Here is a 26,814-nt window from a genome sequence, read left to right as displayed (position 1 = left end):
TTTTTTTTTTTTGCCATCAAGCAAAGTTTTGTGTGTGGATTCATCTTTCGTTCCTAAATTTAAAAATAATACTTTTTAAACAGTTGTATCAGTTGATTCATGAACTCAAAAGGTATAATTCTTTCTTCTTCAACTATCTAAAATTTTAGCGTATTAACATTTTTTACATTTATTTTTGCAGCCGTCAAAATGTTATCTAGTAAAACTCTTCACCTTGTTAAGTGTTTTTGTATTTGCTGTGAGAGTTCTTTTCTGTCTTCATGTTCTTGTTTAGATTCAGTTAATATTTTTTTTGAAGACCTTGCAATTTATTTTTTAAGTATAGTGACTGAATCGATATGAGATTACTGGTTTAAATGTCATTTGAGATGGACACTTTCCGATCGTACCGTGCTTTCCCTGGGTTCCATTCGTTAAAAGACCCTGCTTTCTAGCATATTTTGCAAATTACACCATCTGTCTCCAAGTAGTTAGAAATTTCTCCCAGAAGAATAAGCTGCCCGGCACTATGTGGTAAGCCACAAACATCGTTTCTTTGATGTACTACATGAACACTCTTCGACTATGTGCTTAGACGTGATTAAAGTGACAAAGAAACAACCACATAGACCATTTCATAATGCAAAAATTTTGTTTGAAACCTGCTTAAAACATAATGGTTATTGATTTTATATATATTTTGTAATTTAATTTTGATTTAAAGTTAGGTCTTTTGTGATCAACCATGTAAAATCAGTGAGCAGTGCTCCTGAACACTCCTTTATAAGTCCTTTTGAGTAAAAATTCAAAATGACTTCATTTCCTAAACAGTTTTGAAGATTGTTTTCAGTTTGTTTCAAAGCAAGCTACAATGATTTCAGAAATGAGGAGGCAGATTTAGTTTTAAGTTTCTTAATACAAGCAGTAACAATGACCCGTGCTGTCATTATTGAAGTGTTTATGCATCCTTTTTTATTTAGACTCTCAGCATCGTTAAGCTAAATAATCCTTCCTACATTTGATTAACAGCACTGATATCTATTTTAGTTAAGTAAAACAAAACTATTTACTTTCTGTTCTGGTTGGACTTTGCAGTTTATTTTTGCTTTTACACATACAGTGGGTACAGAAAGTATTCAGACCCCCTTCAATTTTTCACTCTTTGTCATATTGCAGCCATTTGCTAAAATCATTTAAATTAATTTTTTCCCTCATTAATGTACACACAGCACCCCATATTGACAGACAAAAAAAAGAATATTTGAAATTGTTGCAGATTTATTAAAAAAGAAAAACTGAAGTATCACATGGTCCTAAGTATTCAGACCCTTTGCTCAGTATTTAGTAGAAGCACCCTTTTGAGCTAATACAGCCATGAGTCTTCTTGGGAAAGATGCAACAAGTTTTTCACACCTGGATTTGGGGATCCTCTGCCATTCCTCCTTGCAGATCCTCTCCAGTTCTGTCAGGTTGGATGGTAAACGTTGGTGGACAGCCATTTTTAGGTCTCTCCAGAGATGCTCAATTGGGTTTAAGTCAGGGCTCTGGCTGGGCCATTCAAGAACAGTCACAGGGTGCTGTGTGTACATTAATGAGGGAAAAAATTAATTTAAATGATTTTAGCAAATGGCTGCAATATGACAAAGAGTGAAAAATTGAAGGGGGTCTGAATACTTTTCGTACCCACTGTATATTCATGCATGACACACTTTGTTTTACAGAATGGGACACTCTCCTGGAGATCACAGTAAACATTTACACAGCTTGGGTTTCATTGATATATCCATCTTTCTTACCTAATTCATTCAAATAAGGTTTTTCACCAGGCAGGCCTCAGCCCATTAAGTAACATTAATCCATTGTAGGACACATAAAACCAAGATTATGCCCACATGTGTTAACAGTAGTGCTGGGCGGTATACCGGTTCATACCAAAAACCGTTTTTTATTTTTTTTATGATACGGATTTTTCTTATACCGCAACACCGGTTTAAATTGCCTAAATGACGTTCGGAATATGGCGCAGCGGAAAACTGTTCAAGTGGGACCTTTTTCATTGCTACACCGCTAAACACAGATTTGTTGCACTAGGGCTCTTTTTCACTGCTACACCACCAAATAGTGGGCGGCAGCATAGGAATGCTGCGTGGTGAAAATGGACAGAGAGCCTGGAGATACTTTAATTTTAAAAGGTCAGATGTGTAAATACTGTTTCTATACTACTGGATAATACTGCAAGCCAAGTTGTACTTGTTTTATTTGTTTTAAATACAGTGTAATGTACCTGGGTACTGTGTAATAGTGTGACGACATGTTTTCAAACCCCGTCATAAGTTATATAGCACATTAAATGCTTTGTGTTAAGTGATTCTTAAACTGACTTCTTCTTGCACTAAGAGGAGGCGCCGGCAGCGAACCCCGCACAGAATACATTCACTTCATGATCTTCCTTCTCTCTGAACATTTAGAATGCTAAAATAAGTACTTAATATAATTTTCATGATGAAATGCATTAAAGCATGCATTAATCATATGGGGGCACGGCGGCGTGCCTGCCTTGCATTTGCATGTTTTTCTGGTGGGTTTACTCGGCGCTTCAGTTTCCTTTCAAAGTCATGTAGGATGTGGGGTTTTGTTGTGCTATATTGACCCTGCTAGTGTATGTTTTGCTTATATTCATCCTTTGATGTGCTGGCGACTCGTTCAGAGATGGGCGCAACTCTGAATGGATGGCATAATTAAACATGTATAACGAAGATATTTTTAAAGTTCTGAACACTCCGTGGGCTAAGTTTATAACTAGTTTTAATTTCACAAAGACGTTTATCGTGTGGTGATTGGTTATGTGGAGAAAGAAAAAGGACGGATAGGAACTGGGGTTTTAGTACGTCAGATAGAGACAGCACGCGTGCAATAAAGAAAGCCCGCTCAGAAGAACATACATTGAATTCTGTGTTCATGTCTCCGACCACCAGATCACAAACCCAACATTTATACAATATTTAAGTTAAACCTGTGCGATACCCATTCATACATCCAGTTTTTTGGAGCCTCGTCACACCTGCGATAAAGTTCTCTACACTGAACATAATAGTGCAACTATCAGTAATAATACTATTATTTATTTTATTGTTATTATTTATTAGTTTAAATATTATGCAGTTTAATGATGATAAAGTTGTTTAAAAAGTCACTTTAACGTGTCAGTGGACAGAGATTGTTAACATTAACAGAAAGTGTAGTTGGTTTACAAAAAATATTTACTATTTATTCCTTTTCTAAGACATATTCAGTGCAATACAACTTTTGACAAGCACTTCTGGATATTTTACTAAGTCTAAATGCCTCTTTGTATGGTTGAAAATATGTTGTCAAAATTAAAGTTTAAGTTTTTGCAAAATTTGTTCAATAAAAAGGTTCTATATTTTGACTGCATCTGTCATGCAATGTGATACCTTCTCCATTAGTGCCACCCCCTTGAAAACTATCACTTTATGGGGCAATGCAAACCTGTATTAATACTTGTGTGCACATTAAAATGTTTTTTTTTTGTACAATGTACAATACTCTTGACAGTGGAATAGGTTATTCTTAGCCAGTAATTCCAGTGGAAAATGTGGTTAACATCCACTCATGCATGGGGAAAAAAATACCGTCGAATACCGTGAAACCGGGATAATTTAGAAAAATACCGTGATATAGAATTTTGGTCATACTGCCCACCCCTAGTTAACAGTAAAGAATTTTGGAACAGCTTGTTGATCTTGCAGTGTGTACTTGAAAAGTGAGAAGCAATCAATGCAAACCTATAGAGAAGAGACAAACTGTGTACAGAATAGTTTTGAACTAGAATTGTGTATTATGAGTATGTTTACTGGAACCTTGTCCAGGATTATTTTCGGCTTTAATCTTTTCACCTTTCATTATCTATGAAGTGTAAAAGTAAGTAACAAAACTGCTACACTCATTCAAATCATTGTTCAAAGCAATATAAATGTATTCATAATATTCCTTTACTCATGTCAGTTATTCTCTACAACTACTGGTGTCTTTTCACTTGAATATTGGATACTAAGTGATTCACAATACTGTAGGTCTTCAGGACCAGAGTTGCCAATGACTGTCTTGGCGAGTGTGAATTCAATCTTTTGAGTTTTTTCTAGTATACTGTTACATGATCCTCTATGTCTTAGTAAATGTAACTACAAATTAGACTGATAATCTTGTCTATTCTGGATATGTGCAGTTACCCAGACATATCCCAGAATAGTGTAGCTGGAGGAAAGAGAGAAAATGTGTACCTATATGAGTTAAAGGGAATTTTATAATTTGTACAGACAAATGTGTATGGCTCACTCTGATATGTGTGTTTTGATGTTTTGTACTAATTTCCAGTCCAAAATAATTGTTTCTTCTAATGTTAAACTGTGCTTCTTATGGCATTGTTGTATTTTTGTTGTTCTTGGTATGCTAAATAACTATTACAGAATTCATTGAACTTTTAATGCTGTGATGATGTAAGAGCGAAATGGTAATCTTAACTACTGCTGGTGTCAACATGTGCCATTGTAGGAACAGAGTAAAGTGTCTCTGTAAGGCTGAATGTGGTTCCTAAGACTCATCACAGCGTATTTGTTTATTGTTTGGAATATGACAGTGTTTAGTCATTAAAGGTTTTTTTCTGTGTCACTTTTCCATTTGAAGCTGCTTCTCATGGAGCGAAAGTTGCAGGAGGTTCATCCATTACTGACATTGTGCGGTCAGATTGTTGAGAACTGGCAAGGCAACCCAATCCAAAAGGAGTCCCTGCGAGTTTTTTTTCTTGTACTTCAAGTGACACACTACTTGGATGCTGGACAGGTAATTCTAATAGACATGAGTGCTAGTGATTTCTTTTAACTCTGAATCCAGTCTGCCTGTTTGAGTTAATCACTGTTTTCTGTATCAACATAACTTGTGTGGCCATCTACGGTGTTACCTTTAAAAGTAGTTATTTGGGCATTAACTAGTTTTTTTTTTTTTTTTTGCTTATTAAAACATTGTGTGAGTGTAAAAATAGAGAAAAATAAATATTGATAGAATAACGTGGCAATTGTATTATGATTTTAAAATGTCATAATACTTTGTGTCCACCACCCCTAAAATCATGTCTGTTTAATGTTAACTGATTTTTAGTAGTGTCTAATGGTGTCTTGACTTTTCATCTTACAGGTTAAAAGTGTAAAGCCATGTCTCAAGCAGTTGCAGCAGTGTATACAAACTATCTCCACGTTGCATGATGACGAAATTCTGCCCACTAACCCTGCGGACCTCTTTCACTGGTTGCCAAAAGAGCACATGTGTGTGTTGGTGTACTTGGTAAGCGGTTAATTCTCATTCTCCTACCTTGCAAATTAGCTCTTTACACCTAATGCTATTACAGAAGCTTTAAAAAATGATGCATACATATTTGTATCTAATGAAATATAGAAACTTGATGGTGTCTGTTTTTATTTTGTAAATAACTTGTGTTTTTTGTTTTCCATTGTGTTTCTAGGTAACAGTGATGCATTCCATGCAGGCAGGATACTTGGAGAAGGCACAGAAATACACAGACAAAGCACTAATGCAGTTAGAAAAGTTAAAAAGTAAGAGTTCTCCATTTATCTAGTATACTTGATGTGATTTGTATATTATGAGTCCTGCAGCCTTTTCTAGCACCATTTTTCACTTTGCGACTAACTCTGCTGAGACAAGCAGTGGCGCTCAGCAGCTCTGACTTGGATTAAGTGGGTCTGAGGATGTTATTCTCTTGTCACTTAGCCACAACATTTTTTCTGTACCTTTTTTTTTATTGCACTACTTCTGAACTAATATTTAAAAGGAGCAAGTCTATATTCCCCTTGTAATGGAGACTTGTTTGTTAGAATTACTGTTTTCACTTATAAGGGAAGGTAATCTATTTTATAAATTAAGGTAACTTTTCACAATAGTGGTGTAGACCCCAAGGTAGTGATCTAAACATGAAATAAAAGCTCTTAAACATGCCATTTATATCTGTTTTAAGTGAGGGATGTTTCTGCATTGTTTGATGTCTTAAGAATTAGTTGCTATTGAAGCCACATTGGGAGACGGTGTTTAGTAAAATTATGTAATAAAAAGTTACTTAACAAAGCAACTGTCTGGGGCATGGTGGGATTGTGACAAAAAATAACCTTTAACTTCAAACATGGCAAACCTATTTTTTTTTAACTCTGTCTACTGTTTCTATGTGTTTCACTCCTTTTTTTGTGAGTCTTGATGGTACTTTTTATTTATTTATTTTTTTATCCTGTGACTCTATTCAACAGTGCTGGACTGCAGTCCCATTTTGTCATCGTTCCAAGTGATACTTTTGGAACACATCATTATGTGTCGACTAGTGACAGGGCACAAGGCCACTGCCTTGCAGGAGGTAGGTGTTGGATTTCTTTTACAAGTTCCGCAACAGTTTACACTGACTGATTAGTTGTCTGTCAGAAATAAAGAGCTGTTAGAATAATGCGTTATCCTGTGTATTAAATTCACAGACTTTTGTTTCCTTGGACAATTTCATTTGCTAATAAAACGATTGGTTTGAGGTTTCTTTAATAGTTTTTCATATATTAATTTAATTATTTTATTCTGCCTTCAAACAGATATCCCAGGTTTGTCAACTGTGTCAACAGTCTCCAAGGTTATTCTCCAATCATGCTGCTCAGCTACACACATTACTAGTGAGTGCTATGGATTTCAAAATGATCTTATGCAACTGGCGTTGGTCGGCCCGTTTTTTATTTTAGTTTTTATTTTGTGCCTTTTCTCTTGCATCTCTTGGTTTTTTGTTTTTTTTTTTTTTTTTAAATTGTCTTGACTACTGTTAACCTTTTCTTTTTTTTTCCAGCCTATATTGAATCATAATGTTTAAATGAAAATTGGAATTACATGTAAGATACATGCATACGGTGAAACCAGTATATGTTTATTTTGTAAAGTAGGTTATACGGCAAGGGGTGTCAAATAAGACTTACTCTAGTAAAGCAGTTAATGTGAAGGACAAAAAAAAAAAGAAAAAGTTAACTCCATGCTGAAAACCATGAATGTTTGAAACAAAAGTTTGCATAATGAAAGCCCATCAGCGAAAGACGTCTTTTATTAGCTTCTTTTTCATTACTAAATTATGTTTCATTTTATTTCATTTTGCAAATACATGTTAACCCAGGGATATCATAATTAAATTGCAATTTGATACTATATAATAATATAATAAAGTAGCATATTTCAAATGACATCTTATGCAGCGCAATAGTGGGCAGAATATTAAAGTTAAGTTAATCTGTCCATGCAAAAATAAGCAAATTACAAACCTATATCAAAATAATGAACATTTAAAATTATTTTGCCGCATGACAGTCTTCAAGATTTAAATTTGAATATTAAAACTTTAGTGTTTACCCTAGTAAATTTTATTTATTTTTGTTTTTATATATACAGGTGTTAATGATAAGTAAGAGTTGCAATTATCAAAATAAAATACCCTGATTGTGCCTTCATATACAGAGGGGGAAAATAAGTATTGAACAAGTCAACAGTTCTCTCAGTAAATATATTTTAATGGGGTTATTGAAATGAAATTTTCCTCAGATGTCGGTACCAACCCAAGTAATCCACACATACAAAGAAATCCAAACAAATAAGTCCATAAATTAAGTTATGCATAGTAAAGTGTAATGACACAGGGGAAAAAGTATTGAACACATGAAGAAAAGGAGGTGCAAAAAAGCATTTAAAGCCAAGAAACCAGCTGAAATCTCTCAGCATTTTGAAAGCAATCCTGCTCCTATCAGTGCACATTAATATCAGCTGGTTTAGTCTTAATTGATGGTCTATAAAAAGGTTTCTCATTGCCAAGGTGTACAGAAGATGCATGTCATGATGGGTAAAAGTAAGGTGGAATGGTGGCTCTGAGGCTAGGGATCTGCACTACTAATTGGAAGGTTGCCGGTTCAAATCCCATAAATGCCAAAAGGGACTCTGCTAAGTTGGGCCCTTGAGCAAGGCTCTTAACCTGCAATTGAGTGCAAATGAGCGCTTTGAGTAGTGAGAAAAGCGCTATATAAATGCAAAAAATTGTTATTAAAGAACTATCTCAAGACCTTTGCAACCTTATTGTTGCAAAACATACTGAAGGCATTGGTTATAGATGTATTTCTAAAATTCTAAATGTTCCAGTGAGCACCGTTGGGGCCATAATCCGGAAGTGGAAAGAACATCATTGCACCATAAATCGGCCACGACCAGGTGCCCCTCATAAGATTTCTGACAGAGGAGTCAAAAGAAAAATTAGAAGAGTTGTACAAGAGCCAAGGACCACTCATGGAGAGCTTCAGAAAGGCATGGAATTAGCAGCTACAGTTTTTTTCAATGAAAACAATATGTAATGCACTCAACTGCCTTGGCCTCTATGCACGGTCACCATGCAAGACTCCGCTACTGAAGAAAAAGCATGTTAAAGCTCGTTTAAAGTTTGCTGCACAACATTTGGTCAAACCAATTAAATACTGGGAGAATATAGTCTGGTCAGCTGAGACCAAAATTGAACTCTTTGGAAGTCATTGCACACACCATTTTTGGAGGAGAAATTGCACTGCACATCACCCCAAAAACACCATACCAACATGCTGTTTTTCAACCTATGGTACTGGCAGACTTCATATAATTGAAGGGAGGATGAATAGAGAAATGTACCGGGACGTTCTTGATAAGAATCTGCTGCTATCTACCAGGATGCTGAAGGCGAAACGAGGGTGGACATTTCAGCAAGACAATGATCCCAAACACACAGCCAAGGAAAATCTCAGTTGGTTTCAGAGAAAGAAAATAAAGCTGCTAGAATGGCCCAGTCCATTACCTGAATTGAATCCAATTGAAAATCTATGGAAAGAACTGAAGATCAGAGTTTATAGAAGAGGCCTCCAGAACCTTCAAGTTATAAAGTTTTTTTTGGAAGAATGGGCCAAAATCACACCTGAGCAATATATGTGACTAGTTTCTCCATAAAGTATTAAGTAAATTTCAGTGTGTTTTCAATACTCATTCCCTGTGTTATTCCACTTTATTACACATAACTTAATTTATGGACTTGTTTTGATTTCTTTCTATATGTGGATTGCTTGGGTTGTTACCAACATCTGGTGAAAATGTAATGTCAATAGCCCCCATAAGAATTATGTTCACTGAGAAAAATATTGACGCATTCAATACTTATTTTCCCTGCTGTTTGACTAAGATCATTTTAATCAGTTCTTGTTTTACTTTTGTACCAAACTGTTTTTGAAGGAAAATTTGGAAGATTCAAATGTTTCTTTTTTTTACAAAGATATGGTCATTGATGTTAATAATCTTACACATACAGTTTGTTGTTAGTGCCTCAAAAAAGCTTTATAAATTATTTTCAACTATCCTGAAATAATGGAAGAGAAAAGACAGAGACGAAACCAGGCAGAATCTGCCATAGACTCTTCAAGTCATATTCAAATAACGAAGCATTGTTTGTTCACACTTCATTTTCATTAGCAGAATTTTTCAAGTTGTCTGTATTGAGTCATTAAAATCTCCTATATGGTAAAGTCTTTTTAAACTTTGTGTTAAAGCTACATATTTATTATTTACCGTTGGACGAGTATCATTTCCATTGAATGTCTGCTTACTTGTAGGGTCTTTACTGTATTTCTGTTAACTGCATGGACAACGCAGAAGCACAGTTCACAACAGCATTGCGAGTAAGTAAAAGCAAATTTAATTTTCACACTATTCTTTTTTGCTCTTTTGCATTCTATTGGGCACTCTGACTGTAAAAGCACTGACTTTTACTGAGACCAATCCTTGTCAAATTGTGTTGCCTAACTGTTTTCCTTTTCTTATTGTCAGCTTACAACACACCAGGAGCTATGGACGTTTATTGTTACAAACCTAGCTAGTGTGTACATTCGAGAAGGAAACCGGCACCAGGAGGTAGGCAGATCCTTTGCATATCAGTGCTGTTTATCACTCTCATACCTGTTCATTTTTTTTCCTAATTGAATAAAATATTTTCAGAGAATTTTAAAAAACAATCTTTACCACCTCTGATCCTCCACTATATAGAACAAAATTAATTAGCTTTCCAGCTTATGCTTATTAAACATACGTATATTCTTGCTAATTTTTCATCCTATTCTTTCAGATAAAAGTTTATTTTTTTATTCTTTGTTAGTAGTGTGGACCTAATTGTGAATCGCTTTGCACTTCAGTGATTTCTTTCTGATAACAAGCCTCTTGTCACGGTATTCAACCTTCATGGCATTCAGCCTGTAACCTCTTAAGAGCTCTTATGTTAAATTTTTCAGTAACAGAATTTTGTTTCTGTAATACAGTAATCCCTCCTCCATTGCCGGGGTTGCGTTCCAGAGCCACCTGCGAAATAAGAAAATCCGCGAAGTAGAAACCATATGTTTATATGGTTATTTTTATATTGTCATGCTTGGGTCACAGATTTGCGCAGAAACACAGGAGGTTGTAGAGAGACAGGAACGTTATTCAAACACTGCAAACAAACATTTGTCTCTTTTTCAAAAGTTTAAACTGTGCTCCATGAGAGATGACAGTTCCGTCTCACAATTAAAAGAATGCAAACATATCTTCCTCTTCAAAGGAGTGCCTGTCAGGAGCATATAAAGTCACAGAGATAGAGAAAAGCAAACAAATCAATAGGGCGGCACAAAGCTGTTGAAGGCGGCAGCTCACACCCCCTCCGTCAGGAGCAGACAAAGAGAGAGAGAGAGAGAGACAGTTTGTTTTTCAAGCAAACGTCAATACGTGCCCTTCGAGCTTTTAAGTATGCGAAGCACTGTGCAGCTGCACAAAAGATAGCAATGTGAAGATAATCTTTCAGCATTTTTAGACGAGCGTCCGTATCGTCTAGGTGTGCGAACAGCCCCCCTGCTCAATCCCCCTACGTCAGGATCAGAGAAAGTCAGCGCAAGAGAGACAGAGAAAAGTAAGTTGGGTAGCTTCTCAGCCATCTGCCAATAGCGTCCCTTGTATGAAATCAACTGGGCAAACCAACTGAGGAAGCATGTACCAGAAATTAAAAGACCTATTGTCCGCAGAAATCCGCGAACCAGCAAAAAATCCGCGATATATATTTAAATATGCTTACATATAAAATCCGCGATGGAGTGAAGCCGCGAAAGGCGAAGCGCGATATAGCGAGGGATTACTGTATGATGAAATCACAATGAAACAAGAACCTCCAGCTAATCTGTGCTTAGTTTAATTAGATACAACTAACTGTTTTTATTTTCATGTGCTTCTTTTGACTGGTCACATTTGGCTTTTTATATTGGGGAAAAAAGGATGTGGTTTTTAATGTTCTTTGTTCTTTTTTTTTCTTTTTTTTTTGAAGCTCTACAGTCTATTGGAGAGGATAAATCCTGATCACAATTTTCCTGTGAGGTACATTTTCTTTCTTACAAACTGTGTGCAAAGGAGCAAGAAAACAAATAAGATGAAGGATAGACCTGCCCAATAATGAATATGTGTGCTGTTGTAAAACTATTCATAAATTTCTGTGACTTTCCTTCCATAGCTCTCACTGTTTGCGAGCAGCTGCTTTCTATATCCGAGGTCTTCTTTCCTTCTTTCAAGGACGGTACAATGAGGCCAAGTAAGTGCCACTTCATTGAACCAGTTTTCAGCATAAACAACTGGAGATGTGTGTATGATTATTGATATAGAGATATAATAAATCCTTGGATAAATATTTGGCTTCTCTTTCAAGGCGATTTCTGCGGGAGACCCTTAAAATGTCCAATGCTGAAGACTTGAATCGATTAACTGCTTGTTCTCTTGTCCTTCTTGGTCATATATTCTATGTGTTGGGAAATCATCGGGTGAGCTTTATTAAAAGTACTTTTAAAGATGGTTATCATTATATTCAAAAAAGGCTTAGAAAAGTTATAACATAAAGGATAGGCAGTGTTAATTACAATGGTATTAGCACCGTGTCAGTGTACAAGTCTTTTTAAGATATTTTTTCCCCACTTTGAATGGTATAAATAAGTTTATATTAAAATTTCACCAGTAATATCAAGTATTTTTTGCAATTATTTCTGTTTTAATATTATTGTGTTAAATGATTTTGTTCCTGAGTGTTATTTAGACCCATTCTTCAGCTCCTGACCTTTTTTATGATCTTCCTTATTTTGATGACCTTTAAATATTGTACCTTCTCATTTCTTTAGTTGTTTTATACATCCAGGGTTGTTTTTCTGTGCTATTTTAGATGGTGTTTTTAAATGTAGAATTTTGCACTGTAACTTACTAGGATTTATCAGAGATTCCTTTAATAAATGAAGTATTTCCAATGTTTGATGATAAGGATAATGTCTGAAGCTCTGGTATAGTAAGGAATGATTTTAAGCTCCTTCAGAAGCAGCAACTGCATTTAAATTTTTGCAAAATAAGAAGCACACAATGGTTCCTGCACTGGCAGAGCTTAAACCATGCACATGGTTTTTAAAGCTAGTGGAAAACTAGAACAACTCAAGCATCAACACTTGTATAAGCAATTTAAAACTGCTCTGCATAACTGAGAGTTAACACCACATAATAAAGGCTTCAGGAAATGCATGTTATTTTTTGCTGTCAGTACCATGGAAGGATATAGGTAACTAAGTATCCATTAACTACCCTGCATTTAAATACTAAAAAAATAGTTGATTGTAACTTTGTGCTGTTTAGACTGTGCATCCTCATAGTTCAAGTCCATTTTCCACATCTGAATAGAAAATCGAAAGTCAAGACATACTTTTCTCTACATGACAAATTATTTCAATAATTTGCATATTTATTTTTAAAATAAATCCTTTTATAAATTGCCTCAGAACTTAATGCCTTTTTGCATAGTGAGGGAGACCACCTTTAATAAAGAGACTGTTACCTCCGATTAATATAAAGGGAGCACATCCTGAAGCTACCAAGAAAAATACATGGAATTTTAAGACTTCATAAATTAAGTTATTCTGTTGCTTTGGTCTTCATAATCTTAAGAGATAGGTGTTTAGCTTAGTATTAGTGAAATCAATGACCATGTTTAACATTATAAATTCTTTATTCAAAAGGCAATGGACTTAGTCCTTAAAGTGATTCTTTGTCCTGAAGTCATAGATCTCTGTTTTTGAAATGTCTCTTGCTTGTATTGTTTTAAACTGTTTAAGGTAGAAACGTGGATATGGGTAAAAATGTGTGTGTCAAAATACTTGATAAGCAGTCACTGTTAAGATCGGTTAAATGATTTTGCGTGTGAAATGGTTTCAACTGTAAACACCTGGCAACACATTCCTTAGCATTCAGCCCTTCATCTTTTTTCTGAAGCATACATTCTCTGCCAGATGTTTAGTATCCCTATATTGGACCACTACAGTTATCTTTTGAATGGTGTCCTGCTTGAAATGTCACCAGTTTATAACAATCTGTTGCTGCCAAAGTTCCGACATGAACCAAATATAATGGGTGCATCACTACTCAAATGACTATAGTAAATTGGCTTCCTTTATGATATGATATTCTGTTCAATTTGCTTACTGAATTGACCTACACCCAATATCTTCTAATGCAGTTACAATTCTCAGCCAGCCCTAGTTTATCTTTACGGTTTTGTCACTCAGTAACACTGAAGCCTGTGAATATATTATTCATTCAACACGTTCAACTCCCTTTTGAAATTTTTGCTATTCTGACATTCATTTTAATTATGTTTGTACTATATTTGCTAATTTGCATGTTTTGACTTTTTTTGTAGTAGTAAAATGAATTTTTTAAGTTTATCTCACATCCAAAGTAAAGAGACACTTTAATTCAAAATATGGAGTCCATGCATCTCTCTTGCCAAAAGCAAAGCTTGTCTCTGTGTAAATATTGTCAGTTTTGCAACCAAAGTTGATTTTCACTTGGTCTCTGATTTTAGGTTTACCCTTTACTCCTGTAAAAAACAGTTTGTCCATTTTGCAGGAGAGTAATAACATGGTAGTGCCTGCCATGCAGCTTGCCAGCAAGATCCCAGATATGTCTGTGCAGCTTTGGTCTTCTGCATTGCTCAAAGGTAGGCCTGCTGGTTTTCCAGTTTCTTATTGTTTATATTTTGTTTATTTACTTTTAAAATAGAAGTCAGTAATCTAGATTTATGATACTAATGGTGGTTTTTAGAGCTCGGGGCTTAAAATTTGCAAAACAGCATCTTTACTTCTGTTTTCATTCCAACATCAAGGTTTCAATAGGTAAACCTTTCCCGCCTCTCTTTCTTTTAATAGTCCATATTCCTACTGTGTGACTTTTCAGGATGAACAGACTTTTTCATCAAAATTACTATTACTACCAACAAATGCTGAATAATGAGCCTTTCCAAAAAATGTAATTTTTTAGTTTTTCAGTCAATGTGTTGTTTATATCCATTCACGATAAACAGTAACATGAAGCCTTACCAGTTATCATTAGCAACTTTTAAAAACATCTTTTCCAAATAAATACATACAGTTGTTCCATAATGTTTGAGACAAAGTCAACATTTTTTGCTTGATATACCCTTCTGCTCCAGAGTTTAAAATTACAAATCAAACCATTCAGACGTGATTCAAGTGCAAATTGCTGACTTGAATTTAAGGGTCAATTTCGGTCATAGTGTGTAGAAATGACAAAAATTATTGTAAATTGTCCCCCTATTTCAAGGCACCGTAATGTTTGGGACATAGCAATGGCAGGTATATTAAAGCAGTCACATTTAGTATTTTGTTGCATATCCCTTGGAGTCTGATTCATAGACATCCCCAGGTGTTCAGCATCTTCTGCTTGTTTTGGGGCTTTTCCCCTTAAATTTTCTCTTCAGCATATGGAAGGTATGCTCAGTTTAATTTAGATCACTTGTTTGGCTTGACCATTCAAGACTTTTTCATTTTTTAGTATGTTTGGGATCATTATCTTGTTGTAAGACGAAGCAATGTTTAAAGAGTTTGTACGCATTTACTGGAACTTCAGCATGTGTTTCTGTATACCTCAGAATTTATCATGTGACTGCATGTAATTATATGTGGCAGTATCTGTGGCAGTCATACATGCCCAAAGCCATAGTACCCCCACCACCATGCTTAACAGATGAGGTGGTATGCTTTGGATCTTGGGCAGTTCCTTTTCATTTCCACGCTTTGCATACACTCTGATACAGGTTAATCTTTGTCTTGTCTGTCCACAGAATTCTGCATGCTCTTTTATGTACTTTTTTCAAACTGTCTTCTGGTCATCCTTTTTTTGTGGCTAACTAGTGGTTAACTAGCCCCTGTATTTGTGTTCATGGAGTCTTCTGCGTATAGTAGTCTGACATATTCACATTTCTGATCTGTTAAATGGGCGATTCTTCTGTCATCACAGTGGATGTCTTCCTTGGTCTGCTAGTCCCTTTGCGATTTCGGAGCTCACCAGTGCATTCTTTCTTCTTAATGATATTCCGGACAGTTGACTTAGGTAATCCTAAGGTTTTACCGATGTCTCTAATGGTTTTGTTCTTGTTTTTCAGCCTCATAATGGCTTCTTTGACTTTCATTGGCACAGCTCTTTGTCATCATGTTGAACAATGGCAACTGCAGACTCCAATGGTAGTCTGTAGGTAGAAGAAAGCCTAGGTATCTTACGGCTGCAGTAGTGAAGCAAGGAAACACCCCTGAGTAATCATAAACACCCGTGACGCCAATTGTTCCAAACATTATAGTGCCCTGAAATGGGGGGACCATGTATAAAAATGTAATTTCTACATACTGTGACCGAATGTATGCAAATACCCTTAAATTAAAGTCTGCAATGTGCACTTTATCAAGTCTGAATTGTTTGATTCATAATTTTAAACTGTGGAGCAGAGGGATAAATAAAGGAAAAATGTGTGTTTGTCCCAAACATTATGGAGAGCATTGCACATTTAATATTAATAAATGTGCATGATATTATTTCTAAAAGACCCAGTCTGTTTTCGGCACCATCTAATTTTTACAATGAATGTAAAGAATTTGGTGTGTATAAATACTGTTAAACAGATATAAAGATAAAATTAAACCACTGAAACTGAAAAGTACAAGTATATTTACAGTGTATATCAAAGAAATAATAGGCACATCATTAAAGAAATAAATTAGATGATCCTTGTGTCTTTAACATCATGTAGTTGAAATGGCTTTCCACTTACCAAGTTAATGTATGTTTTTATGCATAAAACAATTTTCATTCATGATATTACTAACTGCTATACAAAAAATGGACATGGAACTGGTTATGATCAGAAACAGCTGTGTATGAAGGGATAGCTTGAAGGTGGATAGATTGATAATGTAAAGGAGTTGGAGGACATTTATTTTAGACAATAAAAGAAAAATTAAACTCTTTATCTTGGTAACTTCGTCTCTTCACCTTACGGCATCTTTCATCTGCCTTACCACATTTACATGAATTATCCCCTCAGTCATATTTTTCATTTTTTTCATACTTTTTTTTTTTCTTCTTTAGTCCTTTGCCTATCTTTTTGTGTAAAACATTACAGTTCTATTATTTCCAATACTTCTTTTGCCCATCTAACATTATTTTTTTCTTCTGCACTCGAGTTATTTTAGCATACTTAATCCAATGAATTTTTTGCCAGACTTATCCAGTAAACACATATTAATGATTGACTATTGCTAAATTGTTGTTTTTATTATTTTATGTGTTTGAGGGAGAATTCAGCTACTTAGCCAAAATGTGTCAGTTGGCTAGTTTCAATCTGGAGAATCAGTGGTTCTCCTCCAAGTTGTTCTTGTATTGCTAACCTCCTCAGCCAGTAATAGAAAGTAAGCCCAACAACCTTGATTAGGGGTATCACTTGTGCAGCTTGTCCTTTGAATCTTATTTTTTCAAACACTTCCAGAGCTTGAGACCATTGGTCAGGGCACGGATATAGACTGACCAATAAATAGACAATTTAATCTGTGAACTTTGCTTCTGCTTCACCATCATGGTCAGGTACAGAAATTTTCATTTTAATAATGGCCAGTCTGGACTAAAAAGATAGGGGCATAGGGGACCAGGAAAAAAACAATCTTTGGTACAGTAAAACCTTGATTATTCATCAGGGGTCGTGACTGAGACCATGATGGAGAAAAGAAAAGACGGATAACGGAACAGCTACTTTAAAATGATATACTGTAGATTAACGAATAGTCATATCTATTTACAAAACAAAATATAATATTGTAACGACCAGCATAATAAGGAAACACAACTCCGAGGTACTGGTTTTCTACATTTTACTTGGAGTCTTTGTTCTGTACCAAATGCCCTGTCTTATATTCCATTATCTGAGTTATGGAGCACACCTCCCAAACAATAAAAGAAAGCTTTCCCTACCAGTCAGTTTATCTCCTGCCACTTACGTTCGTTTTTTCTCTATACTGAAAACACTCCTACTTATTGTCTCCTGACTCTCTACTCAAAACATCCTTCTGCTGCACCTTCCTTTTTCTTCTAACATCTCCTGTCACTTTTCTCCTAACAGACATGTCTGCCCCTTACAGAATAGAAGCCCTTCACCAATTACTTACAGCATTCATTACACACTTTCTGCTCCTCAACGGAGCATCACAAGCTGCCTGCATGTCACAATATATTAACAAAACATAACAGAATTTTAGAAAAGAAAAATACAATACATGAGAACATTAACATTAATACATTATCATTACCGTCAGTGGTTTCCATTTTCAACACATTTTTCAATTTTTTTGGCATCTTGCTTTATGTTGTTCACTATTGTTCTTCCTGCTCTGTTAATTGAAGCAATACTTAAAGCACCTTCACTGTTTCAGAAATGTTTATTTAATAACTTCAGTTTTTTGTGACAATTCCAACATCACACTCTTATGTTTAAGCCATAACAATGTATAATTGATTAATTATAATAAAAGAGAAAAGCTGCGTAACATTATTAAAACTGAATGTACGTAACTTATACTATGATTTCAAAATGAGGCCTTACACGTGGTGCTGGGGAAGAACACTATGCGCTAGCAGAAAGGAGAGTTGTTCCAATGTGCAAATTTCACAGTAAACCACACGGCAGTAGTAGTATAGTAATAAGTAGGTGCTGGAGTGCGGTTTGAGTCCCTGACTTAGTTGGTCTTCTGTTGGCTTACTCACTTTACATTTCATTTCTGTTTAAGGAAAGAAACTAATCAATTCTGGGAACTGCCTTGCGCCCTGTGTTGGCTGGGATTGGCTCCAGCAGACCCCCGTGACCCTGTGCTAGGATATAGTGGGTTGGATAATGGATGGGGAACAAATCTTAAAAAAACTAAACTTTGCACATTTCAGAAATGTATGTATTCAACTAGGGATGTCACAATGCTAAATCTTTGCATTCAATACCAGTACACATTAATTTTTATGATACTTGATATCTTTTGTTACCATGGCAAAAACAGAAATCCCATTCAGTGGCTTTTTATTAAAGTGCCTCCAATTATATTAGTGAACAATATTTTGCCTTTTTCTGTAATACAGTATAAAATATGTAAATACTAACTGTGACTACAGCTTTAAAATACTGCTATATCCATCAAGTAGTTACCTGGCTATCACTTAAGTAAACTAATATTGGCATTCATAAATGTCAAAATACAATACAAGGCTTAAATTTTAATGTGTGGCAGAGGAGGAGATATCCCTCCTCCAACCAATGTTACAACAAGTTGGGTTTATGATCGTGGAGGGATTTCAGCATAGGGTTTATAAAGAATGATATGTCATGAGTTACCTGATTTATCTTGTCAGAAAATAAATTTAGAATATGCACCTGCTATTTTCTGTCTAGTGTCTGAAAACTACTGCTTAAAATCCACACTAAATATAAATATTCAGACATTATGATGTATGTACTGTTGAATTAGTGACTTACAAGATTATTCCAGATATTTCCGTTTAAACCAACTTCTTAAAACTGTTTTTGTACCAACTTGCTTTTAAAGTCTGGGTTGTCAGTGAACCAGTTGGATAGGTTTGTAATAATCGCTTATGCAAGATTTATATTTGCATAATTAGCTGATTAAAAATATTATGAAAATTTAACAGAATATTTAACAGAATAATGAATTCAAATTTCAGAAACTTATGGTACTTTAATTGTCCAAATTTGTCCCAGTTTTAAAGCTTTCTGTGTGAATTCGAAACTTGTCAGTTTTGTATTAATCCTTTATTTCAGAAGTCCAGCATAACAGCATTTGTTTGCTTTTTTTAAAAGGTTTCTTGCATGAGTAATCAGACTTTATTTCTTATGCCTGAATACAAATCCAGAATTCAAAAATTACTTGGGCTGATGTTACCTGAGCTCAATAAATTTGTAACTGTGAGACAGCATTACATTCTTCAATGTTTCTTTCAAATATATGATGTGTGCCTTCACACAGGTTATACTAATGAACATAAGGTTGTGTTCAATAGCTAAACATGACATAAATTGAGTTTTTCAGATTCATATTTAGCAATGAAGTATCCTTTTTTTCATTGTCTTCCTAACTTCGTATTTCATCGATTACTTGTCTCTCTTAACATAGAACATGTCTTATTAATAGGGAGATTTACCTTATCATTTGAAGCATTGAAACACTAAATGCATTTTTTTCTAGTATTAACAAATGAAGCAACTCGTGTCGTCGCCAGAGTAGACAAGCCAAATAGCCAGTTCATTTGAATTTTGCAAAGCTGTTTACTTGCTTTAACTGTTGTTTGTGCTGGCAGTCCTCCCACATCTCATAGTCCTATATGCATAAACTCTGGATGCATGAGTCACACCCCAGCATGACCCTGAACTGTATGCTTGGACTGGTGGACATTTTTTAGAAGTGTTCACTGCAATCAGAGAATGAATTCAAAGCCTCAGTTTATTTATTGGGGCTGTGTATTTAAAAGGGATTAATATAGTTTCTTTTTCACATCCTCTTACAAGTTTGTGACAATAAAAGTGGTTACACCTCATTTGATCAGTAATATTATTTTGCTCTCAAAACATACCCAGTTCTGTTTTTTAATTAATTCTGTATTGGGATAGAAGTGTAAATAATGTGAGCTTGTGTGTGTGCTTTGCTGCTTTTTTTTTTTTCTTTCCTCCCCCAGAACTTAGGTACCAAATTAGTACCCAAATATTGTTTCTTGTGACATTCCTACATTAAACACAAAATATTTTTTTAAAATATTAATAAATAGGTACCCATAAACAACACTGTTAAAAAGAATCACCACAGGCACTATGATGGACACGCCGTGTAAGATAGGCCTAAGCACCAGAGTTCAATGAATTATGGAAGAAGGAATCAGTGATCATTCACTATTTCAGAATAAATGTTCTGACAAGTTGATTACTAAAAAAGGTAACATGAAAAAGTCAAATGTCTCAAAAAACTATCAATATAAAGACGAGTTGTCCAATAAAGTAAAACTATCACACAAATCCACTTCTGCACTGGGAACCTGAAGGGGAAGGCCATCAAGTGTGATGGATGATGATACAATGACAGGCATTTCATGGCTTACCGAGGGGAAAATCTCAATAGTTTGAAAATTGTTGGTGGCTTTGGGTCCTCAAATGTGATGCTGCCTGAAGCATGAGCCGGCTTCAGATGAGCATTAAAGAACGAGAAAAAATGCAGCAGTGCATGCCCCTTTAATAGCATTATGTACAGCCTTCCTTATGACTGCAGTCAAAGCGGAGTAGTTGGTAAATAAGTGTGTGTGTATATATGTATATGTATATATGTATATGTATATGTGTATATAATAAATATATATATATATATATAATATAGGCCTTCATATGAAAGTTTAGGACCTTTTCCTGGATATCATTGTAATTTAGATATTATCAGTGGCTTTGGAATTATTCATGATGCAGGGAGTAATTCTGTGGTACCACCCAACGAGAGTAGCAAAGTCTTTTGAAGCTGTAAAAACGGCAGGCCATAGTGTTTCCCCCATGCCCCCCCCAAATTTTCTCCTTAATCCCCATTATGTGCACATTGTAGCGCCTATTTCTTTCTCAAGCGTTTTTTGCAGTCAAATGCAACCCAGCCTTCCATGACTGAATCAAGTTCAACTGTGAGTAAATTTGGGTTAAAGTGGATGGGAATAATTAGACTTTTCACTGAGTATTAAATTACTAAACCAATCCAACACGTCATGAAGGCAGAGCTTAGACTAACAAAAAATGAGGTGAAAAGAGCTTCTGTTATGCAGATTTCCATCGTCAGTACACCCAAAACTGTATATATGCCAAAAAGCACTAATACCACTACAGCAGAACCATGGATGAGACTGCACAGAATTTATCTTTTGCTGCATGTCTAAACAGATAACTAAAATAAGTTTACTGTCTACTTGGAAATACCAAACATGCCACACAAGAATATAATCACAGCATTTTAGCACATGTTGTGTGTGTGTGTGTGTGTGTGCGCGCGCGCACGTGTGCTTGCTTGCTTGCTTGCATGTATGCATGTATGTATGTATGTGTATGTATGCATGCATGCAATCTGCCTAATATTCTATAGTTTGCCCCTTGTGCCTCCAAAACAGCTCTGACTTGTTGATGCATGGATTCCACAAGACTTCTGATGGTGCCCTATATTATCTGGCACAGACACCTTCAATAGATGTTCGCAGTAGATCCTGCAAGTTCCAAGCTGGGACCTCCATGGATCAGACTTTTTTTGCTTCACATGCCACAGATGCTTGATTGAAGTTTGAGGAATTTGGAAGCCAAGTCAACACATGGAAAAAGCACTAATACCACTACAGCAGAACCATGGATGAGACTGCACAGAATTTATCTTTTGCTGCATGTCTAAACAGATAACTAAAATAAGTTTACTGTCTACTTGGAAATACCAAACATGCCACACAAGAATATAGTCGCAGCATTTTAGCACATGTTGTGTGTGTGTGTGCATGTGTGCTTGCTTGTATGTATGTATGTATGTGTACAATCTGCCTAATAGTCTATAGTTTGCCCCTTGTGCCTCCAAAACAGCTCTGACTTGTTGATGCATGGATTCCACAAGACCTTTGATGGTGCCCAATATTATCTGGCACAGACACCTTCAGTAGATGTTCGCAGTAGATCCTGCAAGTTCCAAGCTGGGACCTCCATGGATCAGACTTTTTTTTGCGTCACATGCCACAGATGCTTGATGTTTGATTGAAGTTTGAGGATTTTGGAAGCCAAGTCAACACATGGAACTTTTTTGTCATGTTCCTCAAACCATTCCTGAACAGTATTTTTAGTGTGGCAGAGTGCATTATCCTGCTGATAAAGGTTACTGTCATCAGGGAAATACTATTGCCATGAAGGGATGTACGTGGTCTGAAACAATCTTTAGGTAAGTGGTATGTGTCAAAGTATCCTCACAGGTGGCGCATTGCAGTAAGGAGATTGTGGGTTCGCTTCCCGGGTCCTCTCTGTATGGAGAGCGCTTTGAGTAGTGAGAAAAGCGCTATATAAATGTAAAGAATTATTATTATTATTAAGATCCAGATGAATGCCAGGACCCCTAAATTCCCAGAAGGACATTTCTCAGAATATCAAAATGCCTCCATTACATTCTTCCCATAGTACATCCTGTTGCTCTTACCCAAGTAAACAATGCACGTGCATGATTTAAAAGAAAATGCGATTTATTACAGCAGGCCATCTTCCATTACTCACCATTTTAGGCACTTTTGGTGGTGGACAGGAATTAGCATGGCACTCTGACTAGTCTATGGGTATGCAGCCCCATTTGCGGCAAGCTGTGATGCGCTGTATGTTCTGACATCTTTCTTTCATGGCCAGCATTAAGTTTTTAAGCAATTTGTGTTACGGTAGCTCTTTTGTGGGACCGGACAGGACGGGCAAGCCGTCTCTCCCCATGTGTGACCCTGTCCCGCAGTTGTCCTTCCTTGGACTATTTTTGGTAGGTACTAACCACTGCATACTGGGAACAGACTACAAGATCTGCTGTTTTGCTGATAGTCTGACCCAGTTGTCTAGCCATCACAATATTGCTCATTATACTGGTCCATTTCTCCTGCTTTCAACTTGTCACCTTCAAGAACCAACTGTTCACTTGCTACCTAATATATCCTACCCCATGAGATGTGCCACTGTAATAAGATAATCAATGTTATTTACTTCACCTCTCAGTGATGTTAATGTTACGGCTTATCGGTGCATATATAGACCACAGTATTCGCTAAACACTGTTTGCTATTGTTGCCATGCAGTGATGCAATAGTCAAGATGACAGCAAGATATATAAATTAATCATTAAGCTGTGGTCAACTTTTGTTACTGAGCTTTAGAAATGACAGTGCAAACTTTGTTTTTTCATTTTCTCTGAGTGAAGTCTTTCATTAATTTTCCTTTTCTCCCTCCCTTTCTTTCCATACCTGTGCATAATAGTTATTTTATTTGTTTGTCTACTTCACAAGGAGATAAAGGAACACCGCATCCCAGAACATTTAAAGTGCATGGATTGGAGGAAATTGGACAAAACGTTGGCCCCTGTTCCAAGGCCTGGAAACAATATGTTTACGTTTTCTGGCATAGACATTCCCAGGCAGGCAGAGGGAGTGTTATTCCCTTGTCTTTTTTAAAAATGGGGATCAACACCCTTGCATTCCATTCCCAAAGCACTGTTTTCCACCTTTCACAACAGCAAAATTGAAGAGATAATGTTAGCCGTAACACCTCTAATGTATATAGTTGTTGACGTTTAGTTGAATCTCATCCATCCCTTTACCCTTAATAGGGATTTTTAGTTACTGCAGAAAACGTACTGTAGTCACGGAGGTGGACACAACCAATATTTCTTGCACTTTGGTCTGTCAAAGTGCTAGATATCCCCTGTTGAGGTTAACATTTCCTCATTCTCCATTAGTACAGCCTGCACCGTTTTCCACCAACCATTTGCCAGAATCCCTTTCAGGCAATCCAGAAGTTATTCTCCACTTCCTTGTTAAAACTCCACATGGACCTTCATTTAAATGCACTTTTAAATTTAATTTTAAGTGAATTGATTAAAGATGAGTTAGTTCAGATTAATTCATTTTAAGTGCACTTTAAGAGCCAAGTGTTATATATGTAGAAATAAAGTGTAACATAAACACAAGATGTAAGATAAGTCAAGGAATCATTAAGTGTACAAAATTGTATTCACCTTTTGATTTGTCAAAGTAGCCACCTTTTGCTGATACAACAGCCAAACTGTGGTAACCATTTTTGATTCAGAATGCCAGTCACTCTGTTTAAGTCACTGACTCTGGCTCCAGCAAAAGACCATCACACTTTCTCCTCCAATTTTGACAGTTGGTTTCACACACTGAGGAATCATCTTTTTACCAACTTGACAGCGTACCAAACACTGTGCGTGATAAACCAAAGATTTCAAAGTTTGATTCATCCATCCATAAGACTTCCTTCCATTCTGCAATAGTCTAAAGCTGTATTTCAAGGCACAGTTTTGTCCTTTAAGGAATGACTTCCTTACTGCCACTCGCCCTGTAAACCTGCAGCACAAAGTCTCCTCTTCACAGTAGAAACTCAGTCTTGCTTTTTTCAACCTCTGTTAAAGCTATGCTTGACGCTGTTGTGCTATGAGGTGCCAATCACACAAGCTGGTGATCTTTAGAAAGTTGTCTTCTGATTGGGTTATGACTTTGGACCTGGCAGATCTCTTCCAATCAGTTTTTTTTCCAGTTTCCAATTGCCTTTGGATCGTGTAGAACACTATACTCACGGACACTTTGATATATAATATATACTGTATATATATATATATATATATATATATATCAATTTTTAAGACTGATAACGTTCTGTTTCATTTAATTTTTAAATTGCTCTTTTCTTGCCATTATCACTGGAATTTACAGCGTTATATGGTGTAATAACACAGTCTGTTCCAACACTGCTTTAAAACAGAAGGTTTTTAAGCAAGCAACAGAAGTTGGGAGACCTGTGCAAACTGTTTGCTTCAGCTTGCAAGGATTAATTTACTTTAAATGCTGCAGAACATTTGTATATTGTAATATTTTGAGACTTCCTTTTTGTTTCAGTTTTTGCTAACCTAAACATTAAATTTAAACCTCTCTCAGTTTACTTCTTACCTTTTCACTATTAGGTCTTTCATTGCATTAAATTTGAAGAAAAACTGAGGTGTTCTAAAACTCCTGACTGGTAGTGTAGACAAAGGCTTTACACACTACACTTGTTTTATTCATCCCCGGATTATTAAGAAGCCCTTGATCTTGATGGTAATGTACTCCCTGAAATACACAGTGCTGTGAAAATGTATTATCTTTTGTTTTTGCATATCTTACACAATACCTTCAGTCATTCCTGTTAAGGGGCAAGCTGAGAGATCTACAGGTGAATGAACTTAAGGTGTCCTGGATAATGGACACCTTAAGACTGCAGTTTGTGGCACTCGAGGACTGTGTTTGTCTTATGGGCCTCAGAGTATAAATATAACACCAGGCCATGTCACTTGCAGAAATTCTCAAACAATTCTGCACTTGTGGGGTGCATTGGTAATGTGGATCAGACAGAGTATATGAGTTAGGTGGAGATCTTTCTTGGTGCAGAAAGAACTGTCTACATCTTAACATCAGCAAATCCAGGAAACTGATTATTGACTTTTATCACACCAAACTGCCTCTATATCTGCTTTTTCATGGAGTTGATGTAGAGGGGATGCACTCCTACAAGTACTTGAGGTCCAAATACATGACAGGGTGGACTAGGAACTATATAAGAAAGTGCAGCGCAATCTTTTTTTTCTTAAGAGGCTGCATTCCTTTAATGTGAGGAGTGACATCCTTCACGTCTTCTTCAACTGTGTGATGGCCAGTGTGATTTTGTATGCGGTGGTCTGTTGGGCTGGTAACATCACTTCAACAGAGGCCCACTGAATCAACAAGGTAATTAAAACATCAGGCTCAGTTACGGGATGCACTCTGGATAACCTGGAGGTAGTAGCAATGAGAGACATAAAGGAAAACTAAATTAGAACATTAGAACAATCTAGACAAGAACAGGCCATTCAGCCCAACAAAGCTTGCCAGTCCTATCCACTTATTTCTTCCAAAAAAAACATCAAAACGAGTTTTGAAAGTCCCCAACGTGTTACTGTTTACCACACTACTTGGTAGCTTATTCCAAGTGTCTATCGTTCTTTGTGTAAAGAAAAACTTCCTAATGTTTGTGCGAAATTTACCCTTAACAAGTTTCCAATTGTGTCCCCATGTTCTTGATGAACTCATTTTAAAATAGCAGTCTCAATCCACTGTACTAATTTAATTCCCTTCATATTTTTAAACACTTCGATCGTGTCACCTTTTAATCTTCTTTTGCTTAAACTGTATAGGCTCAGCTCTTTTAATCTTTCCTCATAATTCAACCCCTGTAGCCCTGTAATCAGCCTAGTCGCTCTTCTCTGGACCTTTTCTAGTGCTGCTGTGTCCTTTTTGTAGCCTGGAGACCAAAACTGCACACAGTACTCAAGATGAGGCCTAACCAGTGCATTATAAAGGTTGAGCATAACCTCCTTGGACTTGTACTCCACACATCGTGCTATATAACCTAACATTTTGTTAGCCTTCTTAATGGCTTCTGAACACTGTCGGGAAGTCGATATCTTAGAGTCCACTATGACTCCTAAATCCTTCTCATAAGATGTACTCTCGATTTTCTGACCACCC

The 26,814-nt window shown here is 36.1% G+C and overlaps 2 protein-coding genes across 2 annotated transcripts in view; one reads left to right on the top strand and one right to left on the bottom strand.

The window, feature by feature from the left end:
• armc6 (armadillo repeat containing 6) overlaps nucleotides 1-26,814 on the bottom strand; it is a 494,113-nt gene that overhangs the window by 40,634 nt on the left and 426,665 nt on the right. The gene's annotated exons all lie outside the window — the stretch shown is intronic.
• The window catches only part of mau2 (MAU2 sister chromatid cohesion factor), a 60,647-nt gene that overhangs the window by 22,695 nt on the left and 11,138 nt on the right, over nucleotides 1-26,814 (top strand). Inside the window, exons 7-17 of the mRNA XM_028816253.2 lie at nucleotides 4,684-4,839; nucleotides 5,191-5,337; nucleotides 5,516-5,606; nucleotides 6,309-6,412; nucleotides 6,636-6,713; nucleotides 9,693-9,758; nucleotides 9,907-9,990; nucleotides 11,423-11,472; nucleotides 11,606-11,683; nucleotides 11,798-11,909; nucleotides 14,029-14,119. Coding sequence (XP_028672086.1) covers nucleotides 4,684-4,839; nucleotides 5,191-5,337; nucleotides 5,516-5,606; nucleotides 6,309-6,412; nucleotides 6,636-6,713; nucleotides 9,693-9,758; nucleotides 9,907-9,990; nucleotides 11,423-11,472; nucleotides 11,606-11,683; nucleotides 11,798-11,909; nucleotides 14,029-14,119 — 1,057 coding nt within the window. The remainder of the gene's footprint in view (nucleotides 1-4,683; nucleotides 4,840-5,190; nucleotides 5,338-5,515; nucleotides 5,607-6,308; nucleotides 6,413-6,635; nucleotides 6,714-9,692; nucleotides 9,759-9,906; nucleotides 9,991-11,422; nucleotides 11,473-11,605; nucleotides 11,684-11,797; nucleotides 11,910-14,028; nucleotides 14,120-26,814) is intronic.

This window comes from Erpetoichthys calabaricus, chromosome 12 (genome assembly GCF_900747795.2).
Source record: "Erpetoichthys calabaricus chromosome 12, fErpCal1.3, whole genome shotgun sequence".
NCBI lineage: Eukaryota > Metazoa > Chordata > Cladistia > Polypteriformes > Polypteridae > Erpetoichthys > Erpetoichthys calabaricus.
This window is presented reverse-complemented; position numbering and strand designations above follow the sequence as displayed.